At 40.6% G+C, this 25,511-nt stretch overlaps 1 protein-coding gene across 32 annotated transcripts in view; it reads right to left on the bottom strand.

The window, feature by feature from the left end:
* camk2b1 (calcium/calmodulin-dependent protein kinase (CaM kinase) II beta 1) overlaps positions 1 to 25,511 on the bottom strand; it is a 59,578-nt gene that overhangs the window by 27,256 nt on the left and 6,811 nt on the right. For 21 of the 32 annotated variants that reach the window (XM_063897254.1, XM_063897267.1, XM_063897278.1 and 18 more), the window contains exons 3-12: positions 18,940 to 18,999; positions 18,335 to 18,389; positions 17,767 to 17,832; positions 8,967 to 9,039; positions 4,940 to 5,042; positions 4,207 to 4,290; positions 3,888 to 3,982; positions 2,213 to 2,335; positions 1,945 to 2,028; positions 521 to 563 (exon numbers count right to left, since the gene is read on the bottom strand). In XM_063897254.1, coding sequence (XP_063753324.1) covers positions 521 to 563; positions 1,945 to 2,028; positions 2,213 to 2,335; positions 3,888 to 3,982; positions 4,207 to 4,290; positions 4,940 to 5,042; positions 8,967 to 9,039; positions 17,767 to 17,832; positions 18,335 to 18,389; positions 18,940 to 18,999 — 786 coding nt within the window. Of the gene's footprint in view, positions 1 to 520; positions 564 to 1,944; positions 2,029 to 2,212; positions 2,336 to 3,887; positions 3,983 to 4,206; positions 4,291 to 4,939; positions 5,043 to 8,966; positions 9,040 to 12,562; positions 12,636 to 17,766; positions 17,833 to 18,334; positions 18,390 to 18,939; positions 19,000 to 25,511 lie in introns of all 32 variants that reach the window. The other 11 variants (XM_063897255.1, XM_063897277.1, XM_063897258.1 and 8 more) reach the window with 1 other exon arrangement.

Here is a 25,511-nt window from a genome sequence, read left to right as displayed (position 1 = left end):
TGAACATTTGGGAAAAGTGTCCCTGTGCCAGCCTCAAGAAGTAAGAAATTCAGATGGACAACATTTTACATTATCCATCTTAGATTACAACAGAGACTCAAAAATAAATGTTGCTCACCTGGGATAAAAGATACTAAAAGGGAAACACTGAAGTTGCACTAAGATGAAAGGAAAGTGTGAGGAACTTTACAAAAATATATAATTTTTAAGAATCTATTGATCAAGAAGACAAATGGTTCTGTTACTAAATGTCTATTGTTACCAGTGTTTACGAGGCACATGCTACCATTCAGGCGGACATCAAGGATATCCTTGACATATACTGTACATTTGAATATATATTTATATTCAACAAGAAAATGTTTTGTTAGTTCTCAATGTGTATTTATATATAACTGTCATGCAGCAAATAAAATCCCAACATTTTGCATGCATAAATAAACTTTATATTGATTGATGTTGGTCCACTGATATAAAAGGTAGAACCGTTCTACAAGAATCTTGTTCAGGCAACACTTACCAGAGAAATTTCGTGAAACCAGCATGGTAGTAAGAATGGCCCCCTGAGAAGAAAACAAAAAAAGTTAAAATGTAAACAATTAAACCAGTAACATAATCATTTTGACATATTGACGCAAATGAAAAAACATTTTGCCACTTGGTCTGATGAACCTCAGTAGTGATTCAACCAATAATCAGTTGATTTATGCTTTTAATTTTTCTGTTTTAATCTGGAAACAAAGATTGGAGTTAACTTTGAGAAATTCCGTCTGATAAAAAGTGAAACTTTAATCGAGATACATTTTTCTCCTTTTTTTTTACTGAAATAGTCCCACCTACATTGTTTGATTGACAGATAATCTGTGAAATGTGGAGTGTAGACCACATGAGCCATCACTGATTAGCTACCATTAAAGACTGGCTCATCAAAAAGGAAGAATACTAGGTTATAGTAAACTACTGAGGCCCGTTCACTTCTAAATCACTCAAAAGATTAAATCACAAATTAAAGGTCCAGACCATAAACTTGTATAAGAAGCGGACGCAGTCAACATGACTCTGGTTTGTTTGTTTGGCTCTTGGTTTTTGAAAACTAGCTATAGCACGGGAGGGTAAAATTAATTTAAAAGTGAGTGCTAAACAAGACATTTCTAGGTGACCAACACTGTTTAAAATATTCGCTTATAGCTATGAAGTAGTCTTGTTACAGTGTTTATCTTGGGTCTTTTCATACATAACAACATGTACTGTGGAAAATAGTTTGAAACTTTGGAAACCCATTTATACAGTACATATTTTTGCAATAGGCTACTAGAGAGATTTTATGGCAGTCGAGATCATCAGCCCAGAAAGCAGGGAGCCGACAATAAACTAAGCCGTCCACAATTTCATACATCTCTCTTTTGACATAATATGTTCCTGCATCATGGTCTCTAGTTTAACAATTTTACCTTTTTTTTGTTTACTCTGCAGTTAAATGTCTATCACTGCTTGTATCCATGTCTTTCTAAAAGTCACGCAGACACAGACAATCGGTACATGCCAAAGGCAGGTTGGTTGCATGATGGTCACCCATTTGCTGGTAATTGAGCCATGTCAAGACCAGCCAAAAGCAGCGTGGTAACAGTGGTATGCTCCAATGGCTGAGGTGTTGTAGTTGCACACACTGTCAGCAATAAATCGGCAAAGAAGGGAAACCAGGAATAAGTCTGGATCTAGATTCTTACTGCCTTTTTATATAACTTCAAGCATATGCAATCTTCATTCAAATATAAATATATTATAAACAACCAGTCATGAATTTGTAGATCACCTCCTTTCAGTAACGCTTGAATAACGAAGTTGAAATAAAAGAAGAAAGTTTAGGAAATTATCATTTTTATCCTGTAGAGCGTATTAGAGCAGTAGTGGAAGTTGTGGGGGAGAATGAGCATGCAAACAGACCTTGAGTTTCCTCCTGGCATTGAATTTCTTCAGGCACTCCACGGTCTCCTGTCTGTGCATCATCGATGCCACTGTGGACCGTTGCTGGGAGAACACAAAGAGAAGGAGGGAATGAGGAGGACACACAGGAAGAAAGTTTATAAAAAGGAGAAAGAAAAAGACAAGATGAAATCAGTTAATCAATGTTGTCTGAGGGAGAAGTCTTTTCAATGCGAGCAGCAGATATGTGAAAAATATTTGTTCTCTGATTTTCCATCTCAACACTTACGCAGACCCACGGGTGCTTGAGGGCCTCCTGAGCAGTGATCCTCTTGGCTGGGTTGATGGTCAGCATCTGGTTGATCAAGTTTTTGGCCTCAGGGGTAACTGTGTCCCACTCTGGGGAGGGGAACTAAAAAGAGGAGGAGAACCACGTCTTAAAATTCAATGTGGAGCTCAAACTATCCGTTGAATAATCCATTCTTTGATTGACAGATTTAATCAGCAATTATTTTGATAAATACATCCTGGTTAGTCATCAAACATGTCAGACATTTGCCTGTTTTAAATGTGCCTAATTTCTCCTGATATCATCGCATATGAAACATCTTAAGAGTATTGGACCTTGGGCATTTGGAAAATGTATCCAATCCACTCAAGATACTGATGTTGGTTACTACCCTTAATCAGAGTTTCAATGGTGCTGAAATTCTGCAAAAACACTCTTTATTAAATTAGTAAACAAGAAAGTTAACATGAAAATGTTTATTATTGCTGTAATAATTTTATTATTATCTATTTGCTTTTAAAATATTCACAATTATTGTAACAGCATTCTGAACTTTTATTATAGAACTATACGATAGAGAAGGGAAGAGACACCACTTGTAATGGTCATTTTTTAGATGCAAGTTTAAATCTTTGTTCTCTCTCCAAATATTAAAGGATAGCTATTGGAAATCTAATAAAGACTTGGGAAACTTAACCACTTCTAGATGTTGGAATTCAGTTTGATCTAACATGGGTCATTGCGGGACCATTCAAGCCTCAATTTAAAAGTCAAGAATGCTCCCCTTGGTTTGCTGTTTTCTAAACTTTTTTGTCTTTAAATGTCTCCAAAGTTATCTGAATCAGTTACTGAATGTGCATGTTTTTGTTTTTCAATCATATATTAAACATGTAAATTGCACAAAATCTCAAAATGACAAATCTTCAAATACTTCCTTTTATTTATGGGTTCTGACAACATCCAACATGTCATTTTGAGACATGCTAGCCTTATAGTGCACTACTTTTTCCAATTCCCTGACAGTCACTGAAAGGGGCCCCATTGTGTTCTGTAGTGTGTTATATAGGTTTTTGTGCATGTAAATTGTCTCCAAAGACTAAGGTTCCCCCATAAGGAGCATAATAGGGCCCCTTTAAAGCCCTTTTTAGTTTTTTATGTCTCACATACTGAGCTTATTTATATTGGAAGTGAAATGTGAGCAGATTTCCTGGATAGTTCTATAATAAACCCATAGAGAAAGGAAGAGCATATGAAACTAACGGGTCACAGGCCAGACATGAACCAAGGATTTTGCCAGTCGATGCTTTGAACATGACATCCACTGTGCCCCCTGTGTGTGTGTGTGTGTTTTTCAACAATATCTAAAGGTCAGTCCAAGCATGGCCCCTGACAATTTGTTTAGAAATTCTGAACCCATCCTGTTGTGTTCAGGCACAAGTCTGATCCCTGGGCCCAGAAACCCTGCCAGAGAATCAGTCCTCCTGTCTCTCTCTATTTGGCATGAACTAAAATATGATCTAAGGTGAGCCTCCCTCTCCTGCAACCCCTGAAATATGAATGAGGCGACTGAGTTACGTAACCACATCCAAAAACGAATGAGGGCAGTGGGAGGAGAGGGGAGGGTATTACAGCAGGAGGGGAGAAATAAGAAAACAAGAGAGGAGAGGAGACTCACATCGTAAGCCCCCGCCTTGATCTGCTGGTACAGCTTGTGCTGGTCCTCGTCCCAGAAAGGAGGGTAACCCACCAGCAGGATGTAGAGGATCACCCCTGAGACATGAGCAGAAACACATATGGACGGACGGACACACACACACACACACACACACACACACACACACACACACACACACACACACACACACACACACACACACACACACACACACACACACACAGTCAGAAAATGTGAGTCTGTTCTTTTTTGTGTACAATTATCAAGGAAGTGTAGTGTATGTTAGGTGCTCAAATAAATGTGTCTCTGTACAACTCACCGCAGGCCCAGATGTCCACAGGTTTGCCATATGCCTCCTTCCTCAAAACCTCAGGGGACAGATACCCCGGTGTGCCAGCAAAACCTGCAGATAACACAAACGCACACACAATTGATTGATTTTGACTCAAGGCAAAATATTCTGCTATCCTTAGATAAGCTTGTTTAGAAAGCAAGATAGTCTTCAGTAAAGAAGCTCTAAGGTCCTCTTGACTTACGGCACTGCTTTTGACCTTTATAAACATAGTATGACATCCCTAAGAAAATGAAAAGTGGAGATAACCTTAGGGGAAGCGAACAAAGAGCATAAATGCGAAATGCGTTCGCCAAAATACTGATAAAGCGTTTTTTCCAAAGACAAACTGGTCCACTTTGTTGTAACAAAAGATACAGGTCTGATGTCAACACAATACAATGTCAGTTAGCATTTACAAACCAAGCGCACATATTCTAACGCATGCATCATAACATCACATCTCAAAGAGAAATAAATAAGAAATATAAGAAATGATCATAACTAAATAATATGTTCTTGTAAGTTAAGACATGCTCTGTCTGCTGGATGCTTTCTGTTACTCCATTACCCATTATTATACCAAGATCTTTTTTCTTTCACCAAGTATTTACCATACATATGTGATCCTAGCTTCTGACAGGAAGTGAACTGATTAACTGAGCTTTAAAGTATGTAAAGCTAAGTAAATCTAAGTAACTCCTGTATCTGCTGTACCTACCAAACCAGGCTTGCTGATCCCCTTGCACCTCAATGGCCAGGCCAAAGTCGGCCAGCTTCACTGCGGCATTCTTACATTTGCTTGCTAGGAGCAGGTTCTCTGGCTAAAGTGGGAAGAAGGAGATACAGAAATTCACTAAACATTTTAAAAAGGAAGGTCGGGGGCACAAAATATGAACACTGTCCAAACGGGAGGTATAGCTATTCATGCACAATGTTGATTCATTAAGTTCTTATCATCACTATGCACACACATACAAAACACACATACACACGGACATAGATGTCACTTAAATGACCTGTTTGAACACATAACATAGGACTTAGTCACATTGGATTGAACACATTTTTGGACTAACGTATAACTTCATGTGTTCACAAAAACCTGCAGTGCTTTTCTGTCCTAGCCTCATGCGGTGTGCTGTGGTCTATAGGCTCCATCTCTATGGCCCAGATAATGTGTTCAGCCTCATTATTCTCTGTCAGAGGAGGGCTCTAATAATGGACTGCTATTCCCACTGGCCCCTGCTCATTTTGTCTCTCAACATCTCTCTCAACACCAAATCATTGCCTCTGTAACAGCAACTGGTAATCTCTAATGAAAAGCAATCTGGTGGAAAACATCACCAGGCTTGATACCAGGGTTGCCTACACAAAACAGTCAACTAGGCTAACAATGTTTTCAGTCAATAGCCAGTGTGTTAGGCTAGCCAAGAAATGATCTTCCACTCCAACCCATACACTAAATCCTAGTATAACATTATATTAAAACAAGTCAATTCAGTTCTTTGACCCTGCTGCTGTTTTGCGTCATTTTAAATGCTACTGCTTAATTTTGGCTAAACCGTCAACAGTAACACCTGCATGCATAGCACTTATACTGACGTGCATTTCATTTAATGTCTATTTTTCATGTCCACAGTATCTGTTACTTGTAAGAGGGACTTTAGGCAGCCTTTCTGTCACTGTCTTCCCTGACACATGAGGCAGTATGTCTTACCGCACACCTTCTGATTTCCTCTCTTCGCGATTTTCCCTCAGTTCATTCGTATTGCCAGCTCGTCTTAGTCAATTACTTAGTAGTTTTGCTAAGAAATTCTTAGTTGACGAACACGGATATGATTTAGTCAATATGTTGATTAATATAAACTCAAAAGATTCTTGAAAATAATTAATTCTGCATTAAAAATTATTAGAATTACCAATTGACTATAGAAATCTTGGTGGGGGATAGTATTTCAGATTTGTTAAGATTGCTAGAATACATTGAATGCGCTTGTAGCCTGTGAGCCCATAAATAAAATAAAATACTGAGGTTCTGCAACCTTGCATCATAATGTTCTCTGAGCTCCTCCATTTGGTTTACCCCTTTGTAAACAAAGGAGGTAGAACACAACGCACATCGCCATTACTTTTTGTTACAAGTGTTCCATCTCTTTAGTACACCACATATACTCAGACATGCACACACAGTGGAGCTGATGACGAGTAACTGGTTTGGGTGAAAGGGAGAAAGATGGAAGGTTTAACCAGGAAAGAGAAAGCTGTTTTCGGGAGCAGTTCATGAGTGGGTGTTTTATATGAAAGGATTCTCCTCTTTCTTTCATTCCTTTTATTTATCAGTAGAGGATTTGGTGCTGCTGTGGTATTCCTACTTAATCCTTCAAATAAGTGGAAGAGGTGTGTGTGTGTGTGTGTGTGTGTGTGTGTGTGTGTGTGTGTGTGTGTGTGTGTGTGTGTGTGTGTGTGTGTGTGTGTGTGTGTGTGTGTGTGTGTGTGTATAAAGACAGGGATATCTTTTCTTTCACAATGTTTATACACTATTGGAAACCAGATACCTGGGGAAAAAAATGCTGTTAAAAACCCTCTTTGGGAGTTTTTTTTATAACGTTTTCATCTAATGTGTTGCTTTACACTGGTAGCATGAGATGTTGGAAACATGATGATTTAACTCCCAACTCTAACTCAATTATTGTGTCTATTAATGGAACTTTCATTAAATCCATTACTTGTGTGGACTCAAAAATAATGACAGTGCTTTTTTGTTCCTGAGAAATACTATTTGCTATACTGTCTAAACATTGTCAATCTTGCACACATTTGCTGTGTGTGGTCATCTTATTTATCATAACCCAATTTCTAATTCACGGGATCTTGTCACCCAGGTTGTCCTCAGTCATCACACTGTGACCTATTGCATGAAATGCTCTCAGACGCTTGGGTGTGAAACCAGATAGGCGTGTCGGCTAAAAAAAGAATTGGCCACAACAGTTCTGATAAACACAACATGGCTTTGCTGGAATGCTTGGACTGACATTTGCATAGAGGAGGTCTACTCAACAAAGGGCATCATGCAAAACCAGATGCGAAATACAAGCATGCACATAGGGCAACACCAACGAGTATGAGACACGGTGGCGAGAGGACTGGAGAAAGGTTGTTTTGTAACCGTTTAGACACAGATCCACACATAGGTCGCTATGTCTGAGGAGCTGCTTTGTTTTTGGGAAATGTTTCCACAAGCACAGCAAAGAACCACATTTACAGACTCAAGCAAAACAATATTTCTGTTGCTAGTGAATAAACAGTCAGCATTACATGCTATAGCTTGCCTATATTCTGATTTACAAATTAATTAGGAGCAAAACCTAATAAGAACCATGTGACATCTGTATACACTGCCTGGCCAAAAAAAAGGTCACACACTCTAATATTCGTTGGATTACAGCACGCATTCGCTGTGGCATCGTTTCCACAAGCTCCTGCAATGTCACAACATTTATTTCTGTCTTGCGTTTATATTTCGCGAAGATCTTGTATTGATGACGGGAGATTCGGACCACTGCGCAAAGTCTTCTCCAGCACATCCCAAAGATTCTCAATCGGGTTCAGGTCTGGACTCTGTGGGGGCCAATCCATGTGTGAAAATGATGTCTCATGCTCCCTGAACCACTCTTTTACAATTTGAGCCTGATGGATCCTGACATTGTCATCTTGGAACATGCCCGTGCCATCAGGGAAGAAAAAATCCATTGATGGAATAACCTGGTCCTTCAGTATATTCAGATAGTCAGCTGATCTCATTTTTGGGCACATAACGTTGCTGAACCTAGACCAGACCAACTGTAGCAACCCCAGATCATAGCACTGCCCCCACAGGCTTGTGACCTTTTTTTGGGCCGGGCAGTGTATGTCTACACAATATAACTATTAAGCAATCCTAACTTGTTACCAATTCAAAATGTGCGACTGGCTTTTGTTTTCCATACCTATAAAGAATGCTTTAGGTCAGCAAATATAAAGTCACCACATGGCAGATTACAGACAATGAGATGTCCATTTAAAACACTGAGTCATTAACTGATCCAAAAACTCCAGAGAGTGTGTAATGATCAATATCTAACACGATTCTCTGACAGAAAGCAAACTGACCAGAGGTTGGATTAAGTATCCTCCTCAGTCATCTTGGATGGATAAATGGACAATAAAAATGGGCCGGCTATGCAATGACAAGAACCTGTTCTAGAAAGGGAACCGAGCAGCTGCGTTGGTCAGTTAGTACAAACAGGGTTGCATGCTTGAAATCTCCACAGACTGGGGTGGAAGTAGTGTTCACACAACAGATAAAGAAGGTGACTGCACAGACTGGAGGATGGGTATGGCTGGGCAGAGCCAGAGAAAAGGTCAATGGTAGTATCTGACAGTCTCACGCTGATCGCCACAGAGCTGTAGGATCCGTGTGCGGGGAGAGCAGCTTCGGCCTGACTCTAAATGGCTTTCTTACTGCCCAACCAAGTATTGTGTAAGTCCAAATTGTATTACATAAGGTTACAAAAGTTCAACTGTATTTTGGAATTCAGGGGGAATGAGATGATTCAACCCTCTCTATGTTCTGAGGTTTTGAAAGTGACACTATGTCCACAAACATTACAGACATTCACAGGTATGTTCTAAATTTACACAGACTACACAAACCAACAACACCACCATATTATTAAAGCACACTCTCAAGGGACAGCATAACTCACCTTCAGGTCCCGGTGCACCACGCCCATTTGATGGCAGTGAAGCACTGCCTCCAAGATCTGCTGGATGCAATGACTGCATGCAAACACCAAGGAGGGGGCGCATGTTAGTCTGAGCAGCGCTACAATCCCGTGCACAGGCCAAGGGTGGGGGGAGGGTAAGTTGGGGGGTTATGATGGAGGAGTGTGTAAGGGGTATAACAGTATTTGAAAAGGGCTCTTATGTTGCCAGCCGTCCCACTCAGATTGTATTTGCTTCAGCCAAACCACAGCTAAGCACACACCCAGGACTACACAAGGGTTCACATAAAGAGCTTCTTAAAAGTGACATAGCCAACAACTGTGGCACAAATATAAGGCTTACTCTTAAATACATTTTATGTATCACTTTAGTATGTGAATCTGATATAAAACTTAAGGTAAAAAATGTGCCGTTTACTCGTTTGAGCTACTGTGTTTAGCATGGAGCAAACACCCTATAATGCAGATCTCATTCATGACTTTGATGAGTAAAGTTTTTGGGGGTTTGCTGTAGACCTGGGTTTGGCTTGTTGGGCCTGGAAGTGCATAGCTGTGTGTGAATTGCAACAGGAGGTTCATTTGTGTCAATCTATTCCTGCAACCAACCAATGGTTTTGCACAATTATCTTCATCTTTGATACTCTATTCTTCGTAGATGAGGATATCTAGGGACACGCTCAGCTATGACACATATTTGACTGGGTTCTAGATGCCCCACCTCCCTGCATGTTGTAGTCTGCAGGCATTAGGTGATGAAAGAGGGTGTGAGAAGGTGGCTGGCCATGGGGGGCACAGAGGGTGGTAATGGAGGTGGTTAAGGGAAGGAGTGAGTCATTGTGCAATTAATAACATTTAAAAGATGTGTCTAGGATGAATGCCATGTCCACTGGCCTCTGCTGACAAGAGATGTCAGCTACCGGACACTAAAAATAAAAAGTAAAAAACTGAGAGGGACGCTGAGTAATGACTGAGTCTTTGCAGATATTTGAGCTGGGAACAAAAGCACCTGTGCGGTTGGAAGGTGTGGCGTTGTGTGTGGACAGAAGCGTGTGTGTTTCCTGTGCACTGCCAAAGTTCAGATTGAGGTTTCCAAATATGAGTGCAGCTTGAGAGAAGCTTTTGGATGATAGAAAAAGACGCTCTCTTGCTCTTTCCACCTACACTTTTGGAAATTATTTGTAATGCATATTTTCAGCAAAATTGTGGGAAATAAAGATATCTTTCTGAGGTAGAATTAGATGAGCCATAAAATACAATATTGAGGGGTTTTATTTTTCTTAAACTCAATTCACTGCTTTGATAACGATGCACAGTAATTGATTAGCACCTTACAAAATACCCTTGCTTTTTGGCAGTTCTTTTTAAATGCAAACACTAGGCTAAGCACTCGTCTTTGAAATATTATAAATTATTATTTTTACAGACAGAAATAGTTCCAAGTATGGAAAACTGCCAGAATGGTGCTCCAGGCAGGGCACCGCCTGCATGTGACTGACAGGCCATTACTTTAACTCCCAGATGAGGGAAGCAGCAGCTATCTACCTTTGTGTATTGTTGGAAAATGTAATGATTAATAATAGTAGGACAATACAATCCAAGCTTTATTTCAACATTCACAGAGTTGTGGTTCTTGAACTTTGGATTCTTTACATTGCCTTTTTGATTTCCTTTGTATCCATTACAAAGCCGCTTCAGTTCTGGCGTCTGGACTAACAGTTTTTTGATGTGTTATCTCACGATCTAACAATGAAACATCAAATCTCTTTTCAGTTAACCTTTGGCAGTCTCAAAGGCTGACTTACAGTAACAGTTTTCAATAAAGGAGGAGTCTGGACTTTTGGTCTGCTAGATCTAGAATGCAAAGAAGGAGAGAAATAGAGAGAAAGAGAGCAAGAGAGAGCGCAAGAGAGAGAGAGAGAGAGAGAGAGAGAGAGAGAGAGAGAGAGAGAGAGAAATGTAGACTGGCATGGCTGTAAAGTTCAGGGCTATAAATTAGAATCTTGTGTCTTGTTTCTAAAGGTCTCCCAATGAATACATACTTGGCAGGTCACGTCTAAAGTGTGGGTGTGTGTGTGTGTGTGTGTGTGTGTGTGTGTGTGTGTGTGTGTGTTTGTGTGTGTGTGTGTGTGTGTGTGTATTTCTCAAGCTACATGTGTGCGGCCAACTCTAATGGGACTTCCATCTATGAAATGTATGAGTGTGTGTTCTCTTGCACCTTCATTCACACATGGACCTATGTGTATGTGTGCATGCAGTTCTGTGTGTGTGTGTGTGTGTGTGTGTGTGTGTATGTGTGTGTGTGTGTGTGTGTGTGTGTGTGTGTGTATGTGTGTGTGTCCATCCTACCCCCACTTTGTCAGCTGTTGAGCTCTGTAACCAGCAGGGTGAAAATCCTCTGTGTGTGTATGTGCGTGTAGGGAGGAAATTCCTGTGTTAGTTAGCAGTTAATGATAATATTGCACTCAATACTTTAAAGATAAATTCTGTTGTATTCCTGTTCACTCTATATAAAAAGCAGGCTTTATGCACTCGGTGTAAAAGTGTTTTTACTTTGTAAGTATGTGATCTGCTATAATATTTCGGTTGTAGCGAGTAAGCCTACTCTCTTCAAAGAGAAACAGAAAAATTAGGTTTACAGATCACAGCCTCTATGGGACTTGTAATAACGTTCATAGGTGTTTTGGAAAATCTTTACTGTGCAGAGGACAAAAAAATGCACCTATACTATTTCTTTAATTCTACATTTGTAGGAATACATAGCTGTATTACTTGATCTTAAAGTCTGTTTGTCTTGCAGCACACATGTGAAATGACCTGACCTGAGAAAAGTTAAAAATCCGAGAAATCTATTCTGAGGTTTAATTAATGGCCAAAGATAAAAGCCTACCAATACATTAAAAGAGCACCTCTGGAGACACAGAATATTATTCCAAAAACATTTGTTTTATAAGTAGCGCACTTCTTTTGTCTTGTTTGTCTTTTAGCTCAAGATCTCAAAACAGCTCTATAAATATGTTTTTGATGTTGAATGAATGAAAATAGAGCGATCAATACAATACATTAATAATTAAGAGCAAGAGAGTAGGGAGGAGAAGAAAAAAAAAATCAATGAAGACCACAATAAATATAACTGTGTCTTCTTTTAACTAGCCTGGTGGGAGACATTGGCGGTTGTATGGGCATGTGTAAACACTGGATATGTATTACAGCTGGAGGAGTGTGTGTGTTTTTTGTGTACAGGGCTCATTGATTGATCTGGTTGTCAGTCAGTGCAACAGGAGTTTTATAATGTAGTGAAAATGATTGTAAAGGGATCAGGTGGGAGGGCATATGGAGCAGGGAGGACGGGTGGATCAGGCCAGGATCCTTCAATCAAAAAACAACATATTATACAATAAAACAGCAAAAAAGGAAACACAAGAGCATACCAAGAGACAAGTCGGACAGGCGGACATTAGACACGACACGAACAAAGACACGGAGGAGGGAGGGAGTAAGGAAGTAAGGAGGAGAGGAAGGACATGGGCGGAGGAGGGAGAAAAAAGTCGGGATGCAGATGCTCCTCTACATATACTAACCTTCAGGTCCCTGTGCACTATGTCATGTTGGTGAATGTGATGGACACTGTCTAGAATCTGATGGATACAGTGACTGTGAAGACAAAACACAGGGGAGGAGGGACAGTGGGGGTGGAGGGAGAGATGAAGATGGAGGAAGAGGATGCAAGGTGAACAGAGTGACGGCCAGGGCCATTGCAAGGTGAATGAGACAAAGATGAAAAACAGACGTTGGCAGGTTGGGTGAGTGGAGAATGACATGTCAGAAAAAATGAGAAGGAGAAGAAGAGGGGAGGACGATTGATGCAGATAGAGATGTTGGAAGAGAGGGGGGTAGATGCGGGTGGAGGAGACAAAAACATTTGGTTTGCTTTTTAGACATGATGAAAACAAGAGCAGCCACAGCAGAAACACCTGCCAGACAAAAATCACACCGACACTGACAAAGGAGAGGAGAGGAGAGGAAAGAAGAAGAGAGGAGAAAGAGGAAAGGACAAAAAGCAGTAGAAAAAAGGTGAGGGGGAAGATAGGATGCGTTCGAAGAGCAAAGAGAGATAATAATATATGAAATAAATAGAACACTTATAGGATGACACTGAATCATAGAAGACTAGTGGGCTGATGCCAAGCTATTTTTTCCATCACTGAAAGGAAAACACATCACCGTGTGCACAGCGAGAGATACATGTACCTCTATTGTGAGTGTGTGTATATTTAAATGCAAGTGTAGGCTTGGTGCAATGTGAGATTGTAATGTGCACAATATGTGACTAATAGCAGGCGCAAAGAGACGGGCAGCCTGCAGGATCCACGCCCACACAGTGTCTAGTTAGTGGGTGGACTGAGAGAGAGAATGAGAGATATACTGTGTATGTGCATGCTTGCTCATAAGTACAACAACACAAATGTAGAGGAAAATATTAAGCGTACACCAAAGCTATATGGGAATTATAGGCCTTCAACCTGCGAGGAAGTATTGACTGTATTATTGTCCTGATTTTAAACCCTAATTTTTATCAAATGCACCTTAGTCCACCATTACATATTCAACAGAAACCTAAGCTGGTAAAATGTCCTTGACAGTGGCATACCTCAGGAGATTCAAATGTGTGTGTGGGACAGAAACTTTGAGCTTCAGCCTTTACAACACTATATAACACACTACAGGAAAGAAAAGAGCACAATAGTGCCCATTTAATAGAACTCTTAACCCAATATTTGACTCTCTGTCAAACAATTGCTATTCACTCTTTTATACTCAAGGCTAGGTTATATTTGGAGCACCTACAACTTCATACTGCAGAAACCTTTAAAGTACGAGCTCCGTGCACAGAAGTAAAGGAAGCACCTGTGAAACATTCACGAAACTGACCAAATGCCTGGATGCTTCGTTTTGCTCAACAGATCAACCTGGACAATAAACTTAACTTCAACCAACACTCCACCGACATCTTCAAACATCCGTAAACTCAAAGGACTGTACGTTTCTCTTCTCCTACTACTGTGCCAAAGCATTATCCAACCCATTCTCACGTACAGCTCCGTGTGCTTTCTCAATATGCTCACTGTCACCAACCGGACCAAACTCACATGCATCACCAACACTCCTGCCAGGATAATTGGACTCTCTACACCCAACCTCAAGTACTCGCAAACAGGGACATATCACGCATCGCAACCACAACAGAACTGGAGATCACACACCCACTCGATCAGTACCTCGCCCCACTTGCATCTGAGCATAGGTATAGAACATTGAAATGTAGAAGGGCTCACTTTGGACAAAGCTTGCTGCAGCCATTGCTGCCTTAAATAACAGCCCAAAAATAACAGTGCCATGTGTGTCGCTACAGTATCTGTTGTTTTCTGTGTTATTGTTGTTGAGTTGTTGTTGTTGTTGTTGTTGTTGTTGTATAAATATTTGTATTTACATTGTGTTCATGTACAGTGATGTGAAAATGAATTTCCCCCTGGGGACAATAAATCTAATGTAATCTAGATGATAGTAAAGCTTCAGTAAATACATGTTTACCCGCATGACATGAAGGCCCTTTGCCTTTCATTGCAGTGTCAGTCAATTTAATTTAATCAATGGAAAGGTGGATCCACTTGTCCTGCATCACTTATTCACTGCCCCTTCATTCAGTTATTGACACTTCTCTGTCCTGCGGTTTGACCTGTGCTCTTTGATATAAAGTGATGGGAAACATCACTGTATGCATGCATTGGCACATGGCTTGACCTGACAGTGACCCATTGTGTATGGCATTCAAAAGTAGAAGAGCATCTCCACCCACGTTGTCCTTTTGTGTGTGTGTGTGTGTGTGTGTGTGTGTGTGTGTCTGTGTCTTCAATATCCTACTGTCCCACAAAAAGACTTTGTAATTCCAAAGGACTCTTGGGTCTGTTTATGAACTGTTTGTGGAGCAGAGGGGGACAGTGACTCGACAGAGAAATCAAATATAGAGCTAGTCTACCTTGAGGCCACCTTCACTTTCTGTTTGAGTTTAATTTCAATGGTATAATACTCACTGTAATGAAACAAAGCATGTCCAAGCTTGTGTTTATTAAAAAAAAATACTCGCAAAGCAGATCCAGAAAGGTAAAGATGTATTCAGTGAAAATATGAGAAGAGGAACATTTAAGTATGTACAAACAACAAGAGAATTTACTACTACTCCCATTAAGACGACAAAAATCATATCCATGGTAGCATCTAGTATCTTTAGCGTCTTTGAAACTTTATTTTTGAGTCCGTCTGTTCCCTAGAGGGGGAAAAGTCCTTGATTCAGCTGCAGTTGCAATTCAGTTCTACTCATAATGGCCTCTATCCAATCAAATACTGCTGAGGAGAAACTCTGACAGGGGGCAACAAGGTGTGATGCTGCACAGTTTCGTGCTGTGTGAGCATGTGTGTGTATGACACTAATTACTGAAGCTAATTAAAGTCCCAGTTTTTGCTCATTTCCAAGGGAGTGAGGTAGTGGGATGGGGGAAGGACTGGCCTGGATGACTGACATTCATAGTGTGTGTTATTTGTGTGTGTGTGTTTTAAGTGGTCTCAAATGCACTTGCGGGATGAAAACAGCAAGGGTTATAGGGAAGCTGGGATTGATAGTCATCACTATGGGGTTTAGATTAGTTATTAGTACGGTAGCTACATGGCAGCTTACACACACTCACACACACACGTACAGAGAAAAAAACTAAAACTGTGCTCTCAGAAATAAAATCCAAATGTGGCAACAAAAAAAAATAGAAACAGGTCTACACTCTAAATAAATCCCATGAATACGCCATCAAGCATGCGCGCCTGAAACCAAAGGCAACACAGAGTCTCTTGGCATCAGGCTGAAAGAGACTTTTTCTGCAAGCTGTTTAGGACTAATAAATACTCAGTTTTGAAACAAACAACTACCCTCCTGAGCGCACAGGATATGAAAAGGCACCATCCTTGAAATCCTTTAACTTAAAAAGGTGAGATCAACAATTATGGAGACAGATATCCCACATCAAATTCCAACTGTTTTTCTTTTTTTACCGCCATGACCCTTGCCCTGATTGCCACTTTTGATGGTGTTCCCTGGGTAACACGCTGAACTAAGGGAAAGCTTGCCACTCTAGGGGGGGGAAAATTTGAGCCACACAGGGATAGCTCCTGAACTACAATGTGCCTCTGAATAGGATATAGGGGTACTGAGAAAAGATTGATATTATAAATCTAAACTTTTGAATTACGTTTAAGCTGACGAGTGGTACCTTTTATTTGTATTTAATGGAACAGAATAATTAGAGATTTAATTTTGGACTAAACTGTGCTCCACAGCTCAGATTTACAACCCTAGCATGGTTCTACAGAACATAAAAGTCTGGACAAAATCTGAAAAACAAAATCATGATCATATGCTGATTTTAAATACAAACTGGTTAAAAGGCCAGTTATCTAGACACCACTTAAATTACCCAAGTTCCTTTATTGTGAAGTTACAACTGCTTTGAAGTAGAGACAGGAGCTAAAGCCGACCATTTCCTGTGCCGTGAACCTCAGCACTACCAGACTATTCAGTGTCTTTTTCATGTTGCTCAATGGACTCCCTCCCACACCACCACTGTCAAGTATATCTCTCACTCTTCTCCCAGTCTATTGTCTGTACACCCACCACCCCACACTACTCCATTTCCTCTTCCGCCATTGGTCAAAGTGAACTGTGTGTGTCGATAAGACGAAAGTGGTGGGAGTGATGTTAAAAGCATGGGTGGTGGTGGAGGGTGAAAGAGAAAGGAAAGAAAAGGGCTGAATGAACATTAGAAAAGAGAAAGAGACGTTGAAACTGTCCACATAGTCATAGTTGCCTGTACAGTAGGTATAGCGTTACCAATAGAGTTATTTTTTACAAACAGTAGCTAGCTTTTATATGACGTTTTTATTGTTAGCAGCAAGGTAATTGTTGTCCTGGGGTTTACTGTTATACGATCTCATTACTTTTGCATTGATTCATACAGTATTTGGGATAAAGAGTTTGAAAAAGCATACTAAACCTTGTTATAATCAGAACCCTACTTAATTTTCTCAAAGTGGTTCCTGCTGCAGGACATTTTAAGAAATATAAACTCATGATGATTTTCACTACAAGATGTAAGGATATAACAAAAGCTGTGATGCACTTTGAAATTGAACAAGCCACTAACTCACAGACTCTTAACTCCCATTCAATGGGAATTTTATTTCAATTCGGCAATGTGTAGTCCAAAACAGACTCTACATCGACCCCACCTTGATCATTTTTGTTGATTAAAAAAAAAAAGCAAATTGGTCAAACCTTGGATTGGGCATAAGGTGTTGATGTGAGAGGTGAAGTACTTTGGTATTGACGCAAAAGGAAAAAGCTAAGGACAGAGAAAGAATAGTGAAAAAGGAGAAGGAGGAACAGAAGGTAAAGTGGAAAGGGCGCAGAAAAGAAAAGACAAGGCAACAGAAGCAAAAGATGACAGTTAAAACAAAAAAAGCCAAGAGGGGAAAACAAAAAGAAGAAAAGAAGAAAACACATTCAGAGTAGAGATGTGCGGAGCGGAAACCAGTAAAATAAAAAGGAAAGCAAATCAGAAAAGAAAAGGAAAAATACGTAAACATTGAAAAGAAATGACAAGAGAAGACAGAAAACATTGTAGGTCAACGAAAACACACACACACACACACACACCACGAGTGTATGCCGTAACCCTACCTTGCGTCGGCCTCGCTGTAATACTCTCTGGCTACGATGTCCTCAAACAGTTCACCTCCGGTCACCCTGCACACACACACACACACACACACACACACACACACACACACACACACACACACACACACACACACACACACACACACACACACACACACACACACACACACACACACACACACACACACACACACACACACACACACACACACACACACACACACACACATTAATACTGGGGTGCTTTGGTTGTTAGGAGGAATGTGGGGGCTAAGAAGATTATTAAGCATGATTCCTGCAGCACCCCTCTTCCCCCAATCCTCCCCCTTACCACACACTGTTACCATGGAAACTAGAGGGAATTGCCAAGAGATGGATGTGGAAGACGTGGGTGGTGGTGGTGGTGGGGGAGATATACAACAGAGAGAGACTTATGTAATTGTATTTTGAGGCAAAGGTGGGGAATCAGGGTGGAGGAGGAAAGAGAAAAGGGGACAGAAGATGAGCAAGTTGAGAGGAGAGGATAAAAAAGGAAAGAGGAAAGGAAAAGAGAGGTGAGGAGACTTACAAGTCAAACAGGAGGTAGTGGAAGCCCTCCTCTGATATACTGTCATGAAGACGAACTGTAGGAGGAATACAAAATGATTGATGAATGTCTGTATTCATCTTTTAATCGTGTTTTAATATCAATTCCTTGAAATGACAGTTTGAACCTGTTTAGTTTATATTTTGAAAATGCACCTGGCTTTGCTTGTTCACTTTAAGGTAAACGGTAATATAATAAACTTTATTTGTATGACACCTTTCATGCACAAAGCAGCCCAACATGCTTTACAGAAGGAGAAGAAAACGTAACAACAATATTAAAATGAATAGAGAACAATCTAAAACAACAACAGTGATCCTAATGAAACTCCCTTGAAGTGAAGCTGACAACAAATTAAAATAGGTTGAAATAAAACTATTTAAAAAAGAAAATTAAAAATGTAAAAAAACTGAAAAAATACAGTAAAACATGGACAATGATACCAGTGAGAATTGAAAGTTAACCCAAATTAAAATCCATATTAAAGACAGCTTTTTAATTTACTTTTAAAACAATTGAAGGGAGTTTGCTGGGTTTAATTTGATGTTTGTGGGAATAGGAGCATAAACAGAAAGACACGTCCTCACCAATGTTGGAGTGTTTCAACAGACGACAAATCCGAGCTTCTCTTTCCAACTTTTGGTGATCTAAAAAAGGGCCACAAAGACAGAGAAAGTGAAATAATTAGGATTTTTTTCTTTAAGTTGACAGGAAAAACATCATTTATTTTCTGACCATATATTGTGCAGACAACATGGGACAATGACGGAAAAGTGGAAATGTGTAAACACTGGCAGTGAGATATGCATATCAAAGATTGATAAAAGAAATCCTCAGTTGTGGCACACATATTGAAGTACTGCATGTAGACAATCATAAAAAGTCATTAAATCGATTTATTGAAGTTGAAAATCCCTGCATTTGTTTGCTCAAAACTTCCTTATCTAGGTTACTTCAGTAGTGTAAAACCGCGCAAGATTGCATATCCCGCATGTGCGTACACGTACATGTGCGTGGTTGTGAAAGAAAAGTGTTGGACCCACACTACAGGTCACATTCATAGAAAATCCAGGAGATGGGACAAAAAAAATGTTTCCAAGACAAATTTAAATTCATACTTTTCAAATCACACTGTACCATGCTAAATATACTTTCCCTGTGACCTACATACTGTAAAATCCCTTAAGACAAATACAAATAAGCTGATCATTTAAAGTTTTCCATCACAAAAAAAACAACAATTGATATCTGATATATTTTTCCTTTTTACATTCTATTATCCTGCATTATGAATCAAACATTATTATATTATTATTCCTTTGGGAGTCAGATTATGCATGTGTATAGATCATAGCCAGCCATGATCTTAGCCCACAATCACACACGGGCTCGGACCCCACTGTATGCAGAGCAGATCAGACACATAGAAAAGCATGTTCACCCCGACTCATCTAAAAGTTGCATGGGCTTACAAGCACACACACATGCACACGTATCGCACATGCATGCACACAAATAGACTAGCAACACACAAGCGCACACGTTCACGCTGGCATTGAGCAGCGACAGTGAAGTGTAAGCCCAGTGATTACAGTCATAGAAGATGAGAGGAGCGAGGCGGAGAAAGGAGTGGAGGAGTGTAAAATGGGGACAGAGGGGGAGGAAGAAGCAGGGAGGAAAGAAAAGAGGCGATTAATATGCATTCAGCCTGGTTACTGCATTTCTGTTTAAAGAATAAGACGTTGCAAATTTCACCGACCACCATCACCGCCAGTCACTTGATTTATTTTCTCTTGCGCGATGGATTTGTTATTCAATTTTGAATCTTTTATTGGTTTGTTTCTCTGTTACAAACTGCATCTCAGACACCTTTAATGCCTATTAGTTTAATCTGAATACATGATGGAATCAGATTTCTAAATCTATTTCCTAAAATAAGCCTTTTGTTCAAAAAGGACCACATCAAACAATTTCCTCACTAAGCACATGCTTTTCCCGACTGTTTTATCCCCACATTTAAAAACAATGTCTGCTTGTGCTGAACACCGATATGTTATCCATCATACTACAATGTCAAATGGTGGAAAACATGTCACAAGTATCGCATTTCATTCTGTCAGTGGCATCTGCTGACATTAGTTCGTAAGTACAGAATTGGCTCAGAGTAAGCGCAATGGTTCATCTTGGCTTAGTCTACCAGATGGCCAGACTGGGCCTTTGTTGGCTACAGGTCTGCGTAGGACTGCATGACTGTGGTGGAGTTAAGCTAAATATTGATTTAAGGACGACAACATGCCTAATGTATCAAAATGTATGTTTTCAAATTGATTTAACAGATTTTTGGTTCAGAGAAAATAGAAGATAGCGAGTGTTTGGAAGTAGTGTTGTATGTTCTTACTAATAATAGCCAACCCTCGCTAATGGATCATTACCTGGCGTGGTGTGATCAAAGGGCCTAACAAGCCGCCCAGCTGCACCGATAACCAAAGCACAGACAGTTTCAAACCATTATTAATATCCAGCTGTAGTAAAGGAAAGAAAAAAGGCAACAGGGTCCTCGATTAACCAGGAGAGGTAGCACCCACGATTTTGAGTCGATTGACGTGATGCAGCTACTTTCTTAAAAATGTATTTAGCTGCAAAGTTGTGAGCTGCATGTCTGCATTGCATATTGTTACTCCATCAGCGTATTCTAAGCTCAGCAACCTGCCTTTGGGTAACAACGTAGAGTAAGAGGTAAGTAGAAATGTTTGTTGTACCTCTCCTGATTAAAGTGAAGAAGGATAGCCTTCTTAAAGCCAGCAACAACAGGGGCAAGGCTTTCTTTAGATGGGTTAAAAAAAACTGCTCTTGCAAGTTTTAGTTTTATTGTGTTACTAAACCAGCAGTACTGATGGGATTAATTAATGCTCCTACAGTGTGTCTTGTGGTTATAATTATTGTAATTTATTGCGTTGCTTAGTTGAATACTCAAATCTGATTAGTCAAGTCGGACATTTCAGAAGTTATTAATACTCAATAACAAAACTCTAAGCAAAATAATGGCCGTTGCGAAGAAGGATCGAGGGAGAGAAGGAGGTTAAAGACAGAGCGTTGGACGTCAGAGAAATCAACAGAAGAAGACAGGAAGTAAACACCAAAGGGAACATGGTATGGGCTCTGACATTGTTTAAGGACTTGTTAGTAGAAACTGAACAGACTTGGACGGTCACAGAAAACATCAATCAGTGCTGCTTTGTTAAGTCACGTTGTTGCCGCATTTTTCTTTCTTAGTAAAATCAATATGACTATTTTCAAATCAATAAAATCATTTACAATTAATATGCGAGGCGAATCGTTGGTTTATTTAATATGAGGCCGTGTGATAAGCAGGATAATGTGCAACGAGGTGATCAATATTGAAAAAAGAACACCCTGATCGCTGCACATTATCCCTTACATGTAGCATACACATGTATAAAGCATTTCTTCAATAGATTTTCTTTAAAAGGTTAAATGTAAAATGCCCTTAAAAAGCAGATACTGATCCAATACTTGTAAAGGAGCATGCTAAATAACAAATGCCAAAAGAGTAGAGGGGGCATGGGAGAAACAGGAGGGATAATGAGGACTGGTCTGGAGGGGAAGTGGGGATAAGAGGACAAGTAGGTAACAGAGGAACGCATTTGGGTTAATCGTCACCAGTGAGGACCTAAGTCTCACGAGGGAAGGAGATGTAAAAAGACAGCCAGATATAACCTTTGTTCAGAACATCTGACTCTCTACATGAGTATGACTCTTGCCAGTTGGGAAATGTTGAGTATGAAATGCATTGTGATCAGGTCATCAGGCAGCCTTATCTATTCTTCTACATTAAAAAGCAATGGCAGCACAGAGGGGGATATAGTATCATTATACCTCTGAATTTAAAATGGAAATGGACTATGGGGAGGTAATTTCATCGCAGTTTTAAAAAAAAAAATGATACGGTTCAGTGAGGAATCAAGAAAAAAAATCCGAGGTAGAAAGAGCAACAAGTGGAAAAAAGGCATTTCAACTAAGCGAACTTGGGACCCTAGTATCATAGTTCCTTGATCTATTATTATTTTATTTATTTGGTCTGTATCTTTCAGATTTAGCGGCTATTTGTAGTAAAAAAAACAAAAACAAACAAATAAGGATTAATTGATGTGTAATAACAGATAAAGACATTTGACTTTATAATAATACGTAAGATTTAATGCGCAGTGGACTGAGTTGACTACATCTGTCCTGGTTATTTGACATTGGCACACAGCTTGCTTGCCAAAAGCAGGTCAGATAACTGCTACTGCATTGCAGGTGCATCTCAAACAACACACACACACACACACACACACACACACACACACACACACACACACACACACACACACACACACACACACACACACACACACACACACACACACACACACACACACACACACACACACACACACACACACACACACACACACACACACACACACACACACACACACACACACACACACACACACACAGAATTACGAGCCCATACAGCAACCCCTGTCCAGAAGTCACTGCCAACAAAACAAGCACTGTGATTGGCCGGAAATCTTGCCCAGCAGACCTGTCCTAAATTCCTGTTCATATGTCTTGAATTGGCATTTGCCTTTTTTTTTTTGCAGCTGCATGGGGGTGGTTTGAGGGGGAATTGAGAAACCTGGCTTTGTGTGTAGGAAAGTAATGGTAGGAGACAGGAAAACCTTACCCTCTTCTTGTACTGGCTCTGTTTTACGTCTCAACTCCTATGCTAATGCTGTCTGGATATCTGTGTGTGTGTTAGAGAGAAAGAGAGTCAGATGAGAGTCCCGTGCTAAAGGCATGTAGGCACACAGGCGCATGTCCCTCAGCTGCCAAGTGCCTGGGGTGCCTTCTCTGGCATGACCCCTCCCTCCCCTCGGCTTCAACCTCCGTCTGCCAGTCCGTAAGAAACGCTCCTCTTAGGTTGCTGCAACGAGGGCTCTGAGCTCAGCGACCTTACCTGCATGCTGCCCAGAGAAACAGCACAACAACAAACACAACCTAAACCAAATCCCACTTCAGAAGTAGAGCGGCACGTCATCGCGACGGACATAAAACCTGGCTGGAGCAGCCCATGTCAGATAGGTCATGGAGCTATGAATAGGACCTGGAGTAGAAGGAGTATGCAGAAGCTCTGCAGGCTCTAACGGTGCACTGCTGTTTCACAGAACATGGGTTATCCATTAGTAAAGGAGCGCAGCGCAAGCCTGGCGCGCCACCCAGCCAGGACAGATCAGTGCCGCTGTCAAACGCAGAGGTAGGGAGATTATGCTGTGCCTCAGAAACATGGTGGAAACGCTGCAAGAAGCTGCATTCCCTGATAAAGCAGCTCAAGTGAAATGTATAGGTCCAATGATTATATATTTTTGTCAGCCAATTGCAGGGATTAAGTTTACCTCCTGTTAATAGTGGTAGGATAATCTAGGATGAGTTTAATCTCATTAAAAGCTGCTCGCTGCATAGACAAAACAAGATTGACACAACTGCTGCCAAGGATGATGGAACACAGCATACAAATAAGTCTTGTTTGTCTTTATATAAAGTGCAGTTCTGATATATGTGTTGTTTCTTTCCCAATGTTGTTGTGGATGATCATGCATTCCTACACTGAAAACATCTGCCTGCTGCTGGCTGGAAATAATATTAATGTAAAAGAGACTGATCAGGGTGAACAAAAAAAGGAATCTGTAGGCAATGCAGCTCCTTTTACATTATGACTTCATACTTTGCAATTAGAAATTGTCACTTCCACCCGTTTTGGAGTTACGGTTATATTTGTGATCAGAGATAAGAAGAACTCTGGTCTGGTTTGTATCCTCTAACAAATGTTTGAAAAACAGAAAATGTGTACACTTGTACTTTCATTGCACATATTTTAAGGAGGTAAGGATGCTAGATTTATTTATTTTTCATAATATCCGCTGCAGCTCGTAATGATATGTTGAAGTTAGGTCTGCAAGATATATAAAAATGAGATTTTAACTTCAGTAAAATATAGGACTTTTGGACATTTTAAAGTTAAATGCATCAATGTTGTCAAATTGGAGAAATTAAAAGACTAAATGGCACTGAGGGCAGTTTCAGGTGGTCGCAGCTGGAGCCCCATCCCTCCTCCACAGGGAGAGAGGGTGCACTGAGGCTGAAGTCCATGTCCATGTGAAAAGGCAAGGGGTTCTGTAAAGCTCAGAGTCGGAGTCATGACCTGACCTCTGACCTACAGCAGGTACGGCTACGGGTAATTGAATTTGCCCGCGGAAATGATCCTGCCTCGGTTCCACATCATATCGCTGCAACGTACGGAGTATACTTTTACAAAGGCCCTGCACACAGTACTGATTACCCTGAAAAGCGTTCAATAAAAAAGGCATTGTGGACAAAATAAAGTTTGACTGACAAATCATGCAGTGCTGATTGAGTCAAACAGATATGACCAGTCATTTCAGGTTGCTGCCCTCTGCTAATGCCGGTTAAAATGCCTGCTCCACCACGCTCCACATTCTCACACACAAGCGGTTGCTCCATATGTGTGTCCGTGTGCGCGTGTCTGCGTGTGTCTGTGTGTGTGTGTGTGTGTGTGTGTGTGTGTGTGTGTGTGTGTGTGTGTGTATGTGTGTGTGTGTGTGAAGGCAGGGTAACAGTCAAGTGTCAGTGCAGTGCCACCTGGCAGGGCCTCGGGACTGGGGCTCCAATTACGGGGAGGAGGGGGGGGGCGGCAGGAGATTTACACGGGGCAAGTGGTGGTGTGAAGAGCCACAGCAACCACTGTGGGCCGGATTTGTCTTCATGGTCATGGCATTTAGCCTTGGCTTTGGCTTAAACCGTTACTGGCTGCACAGCATGTGACACTAATTAAGGTGCCTTACAGATACATTTTACAGAGCTACATTATGTGGTTAAATGTTGTGATGTGAAGAATTCAGCCACATCCAGAGTTATCTAAAAGAAGTGTTTGGTGGAGGGAGCTTAACTTCATATTAAATTCACAAGCAATCACTATAAAGAACTCCAAAGCTAAGAGCCTTCAGGAGTTCTACACTATCCCGCTCTCCATGAACTGATTATTTAGTGGCAAAATGCCAGGAAACGCAACAGA

Source organism: Eleginops maclovinus, chromosome 12 (genome assembly GCF_036324505.1).
Source record: "Eleginops maclovinus isolate JMC-PN-2008 ecotype Puerto Natales chromosome 12, JC_Emac_rtc_rv5, whole genome shotgun sequence".
Classification (NCBI taxonomy): Eukaryota; Metazoa; Chordata; class Actinopteri; order Perciformes; family Eleginopidae; genus Eleginops; species Eleginops maclovinus.
The sequence above is the reverse complement of the archived record's forward strand: the minus strand, read 5'-3'. Positions and strand labels throughout refer to the sequence as shown.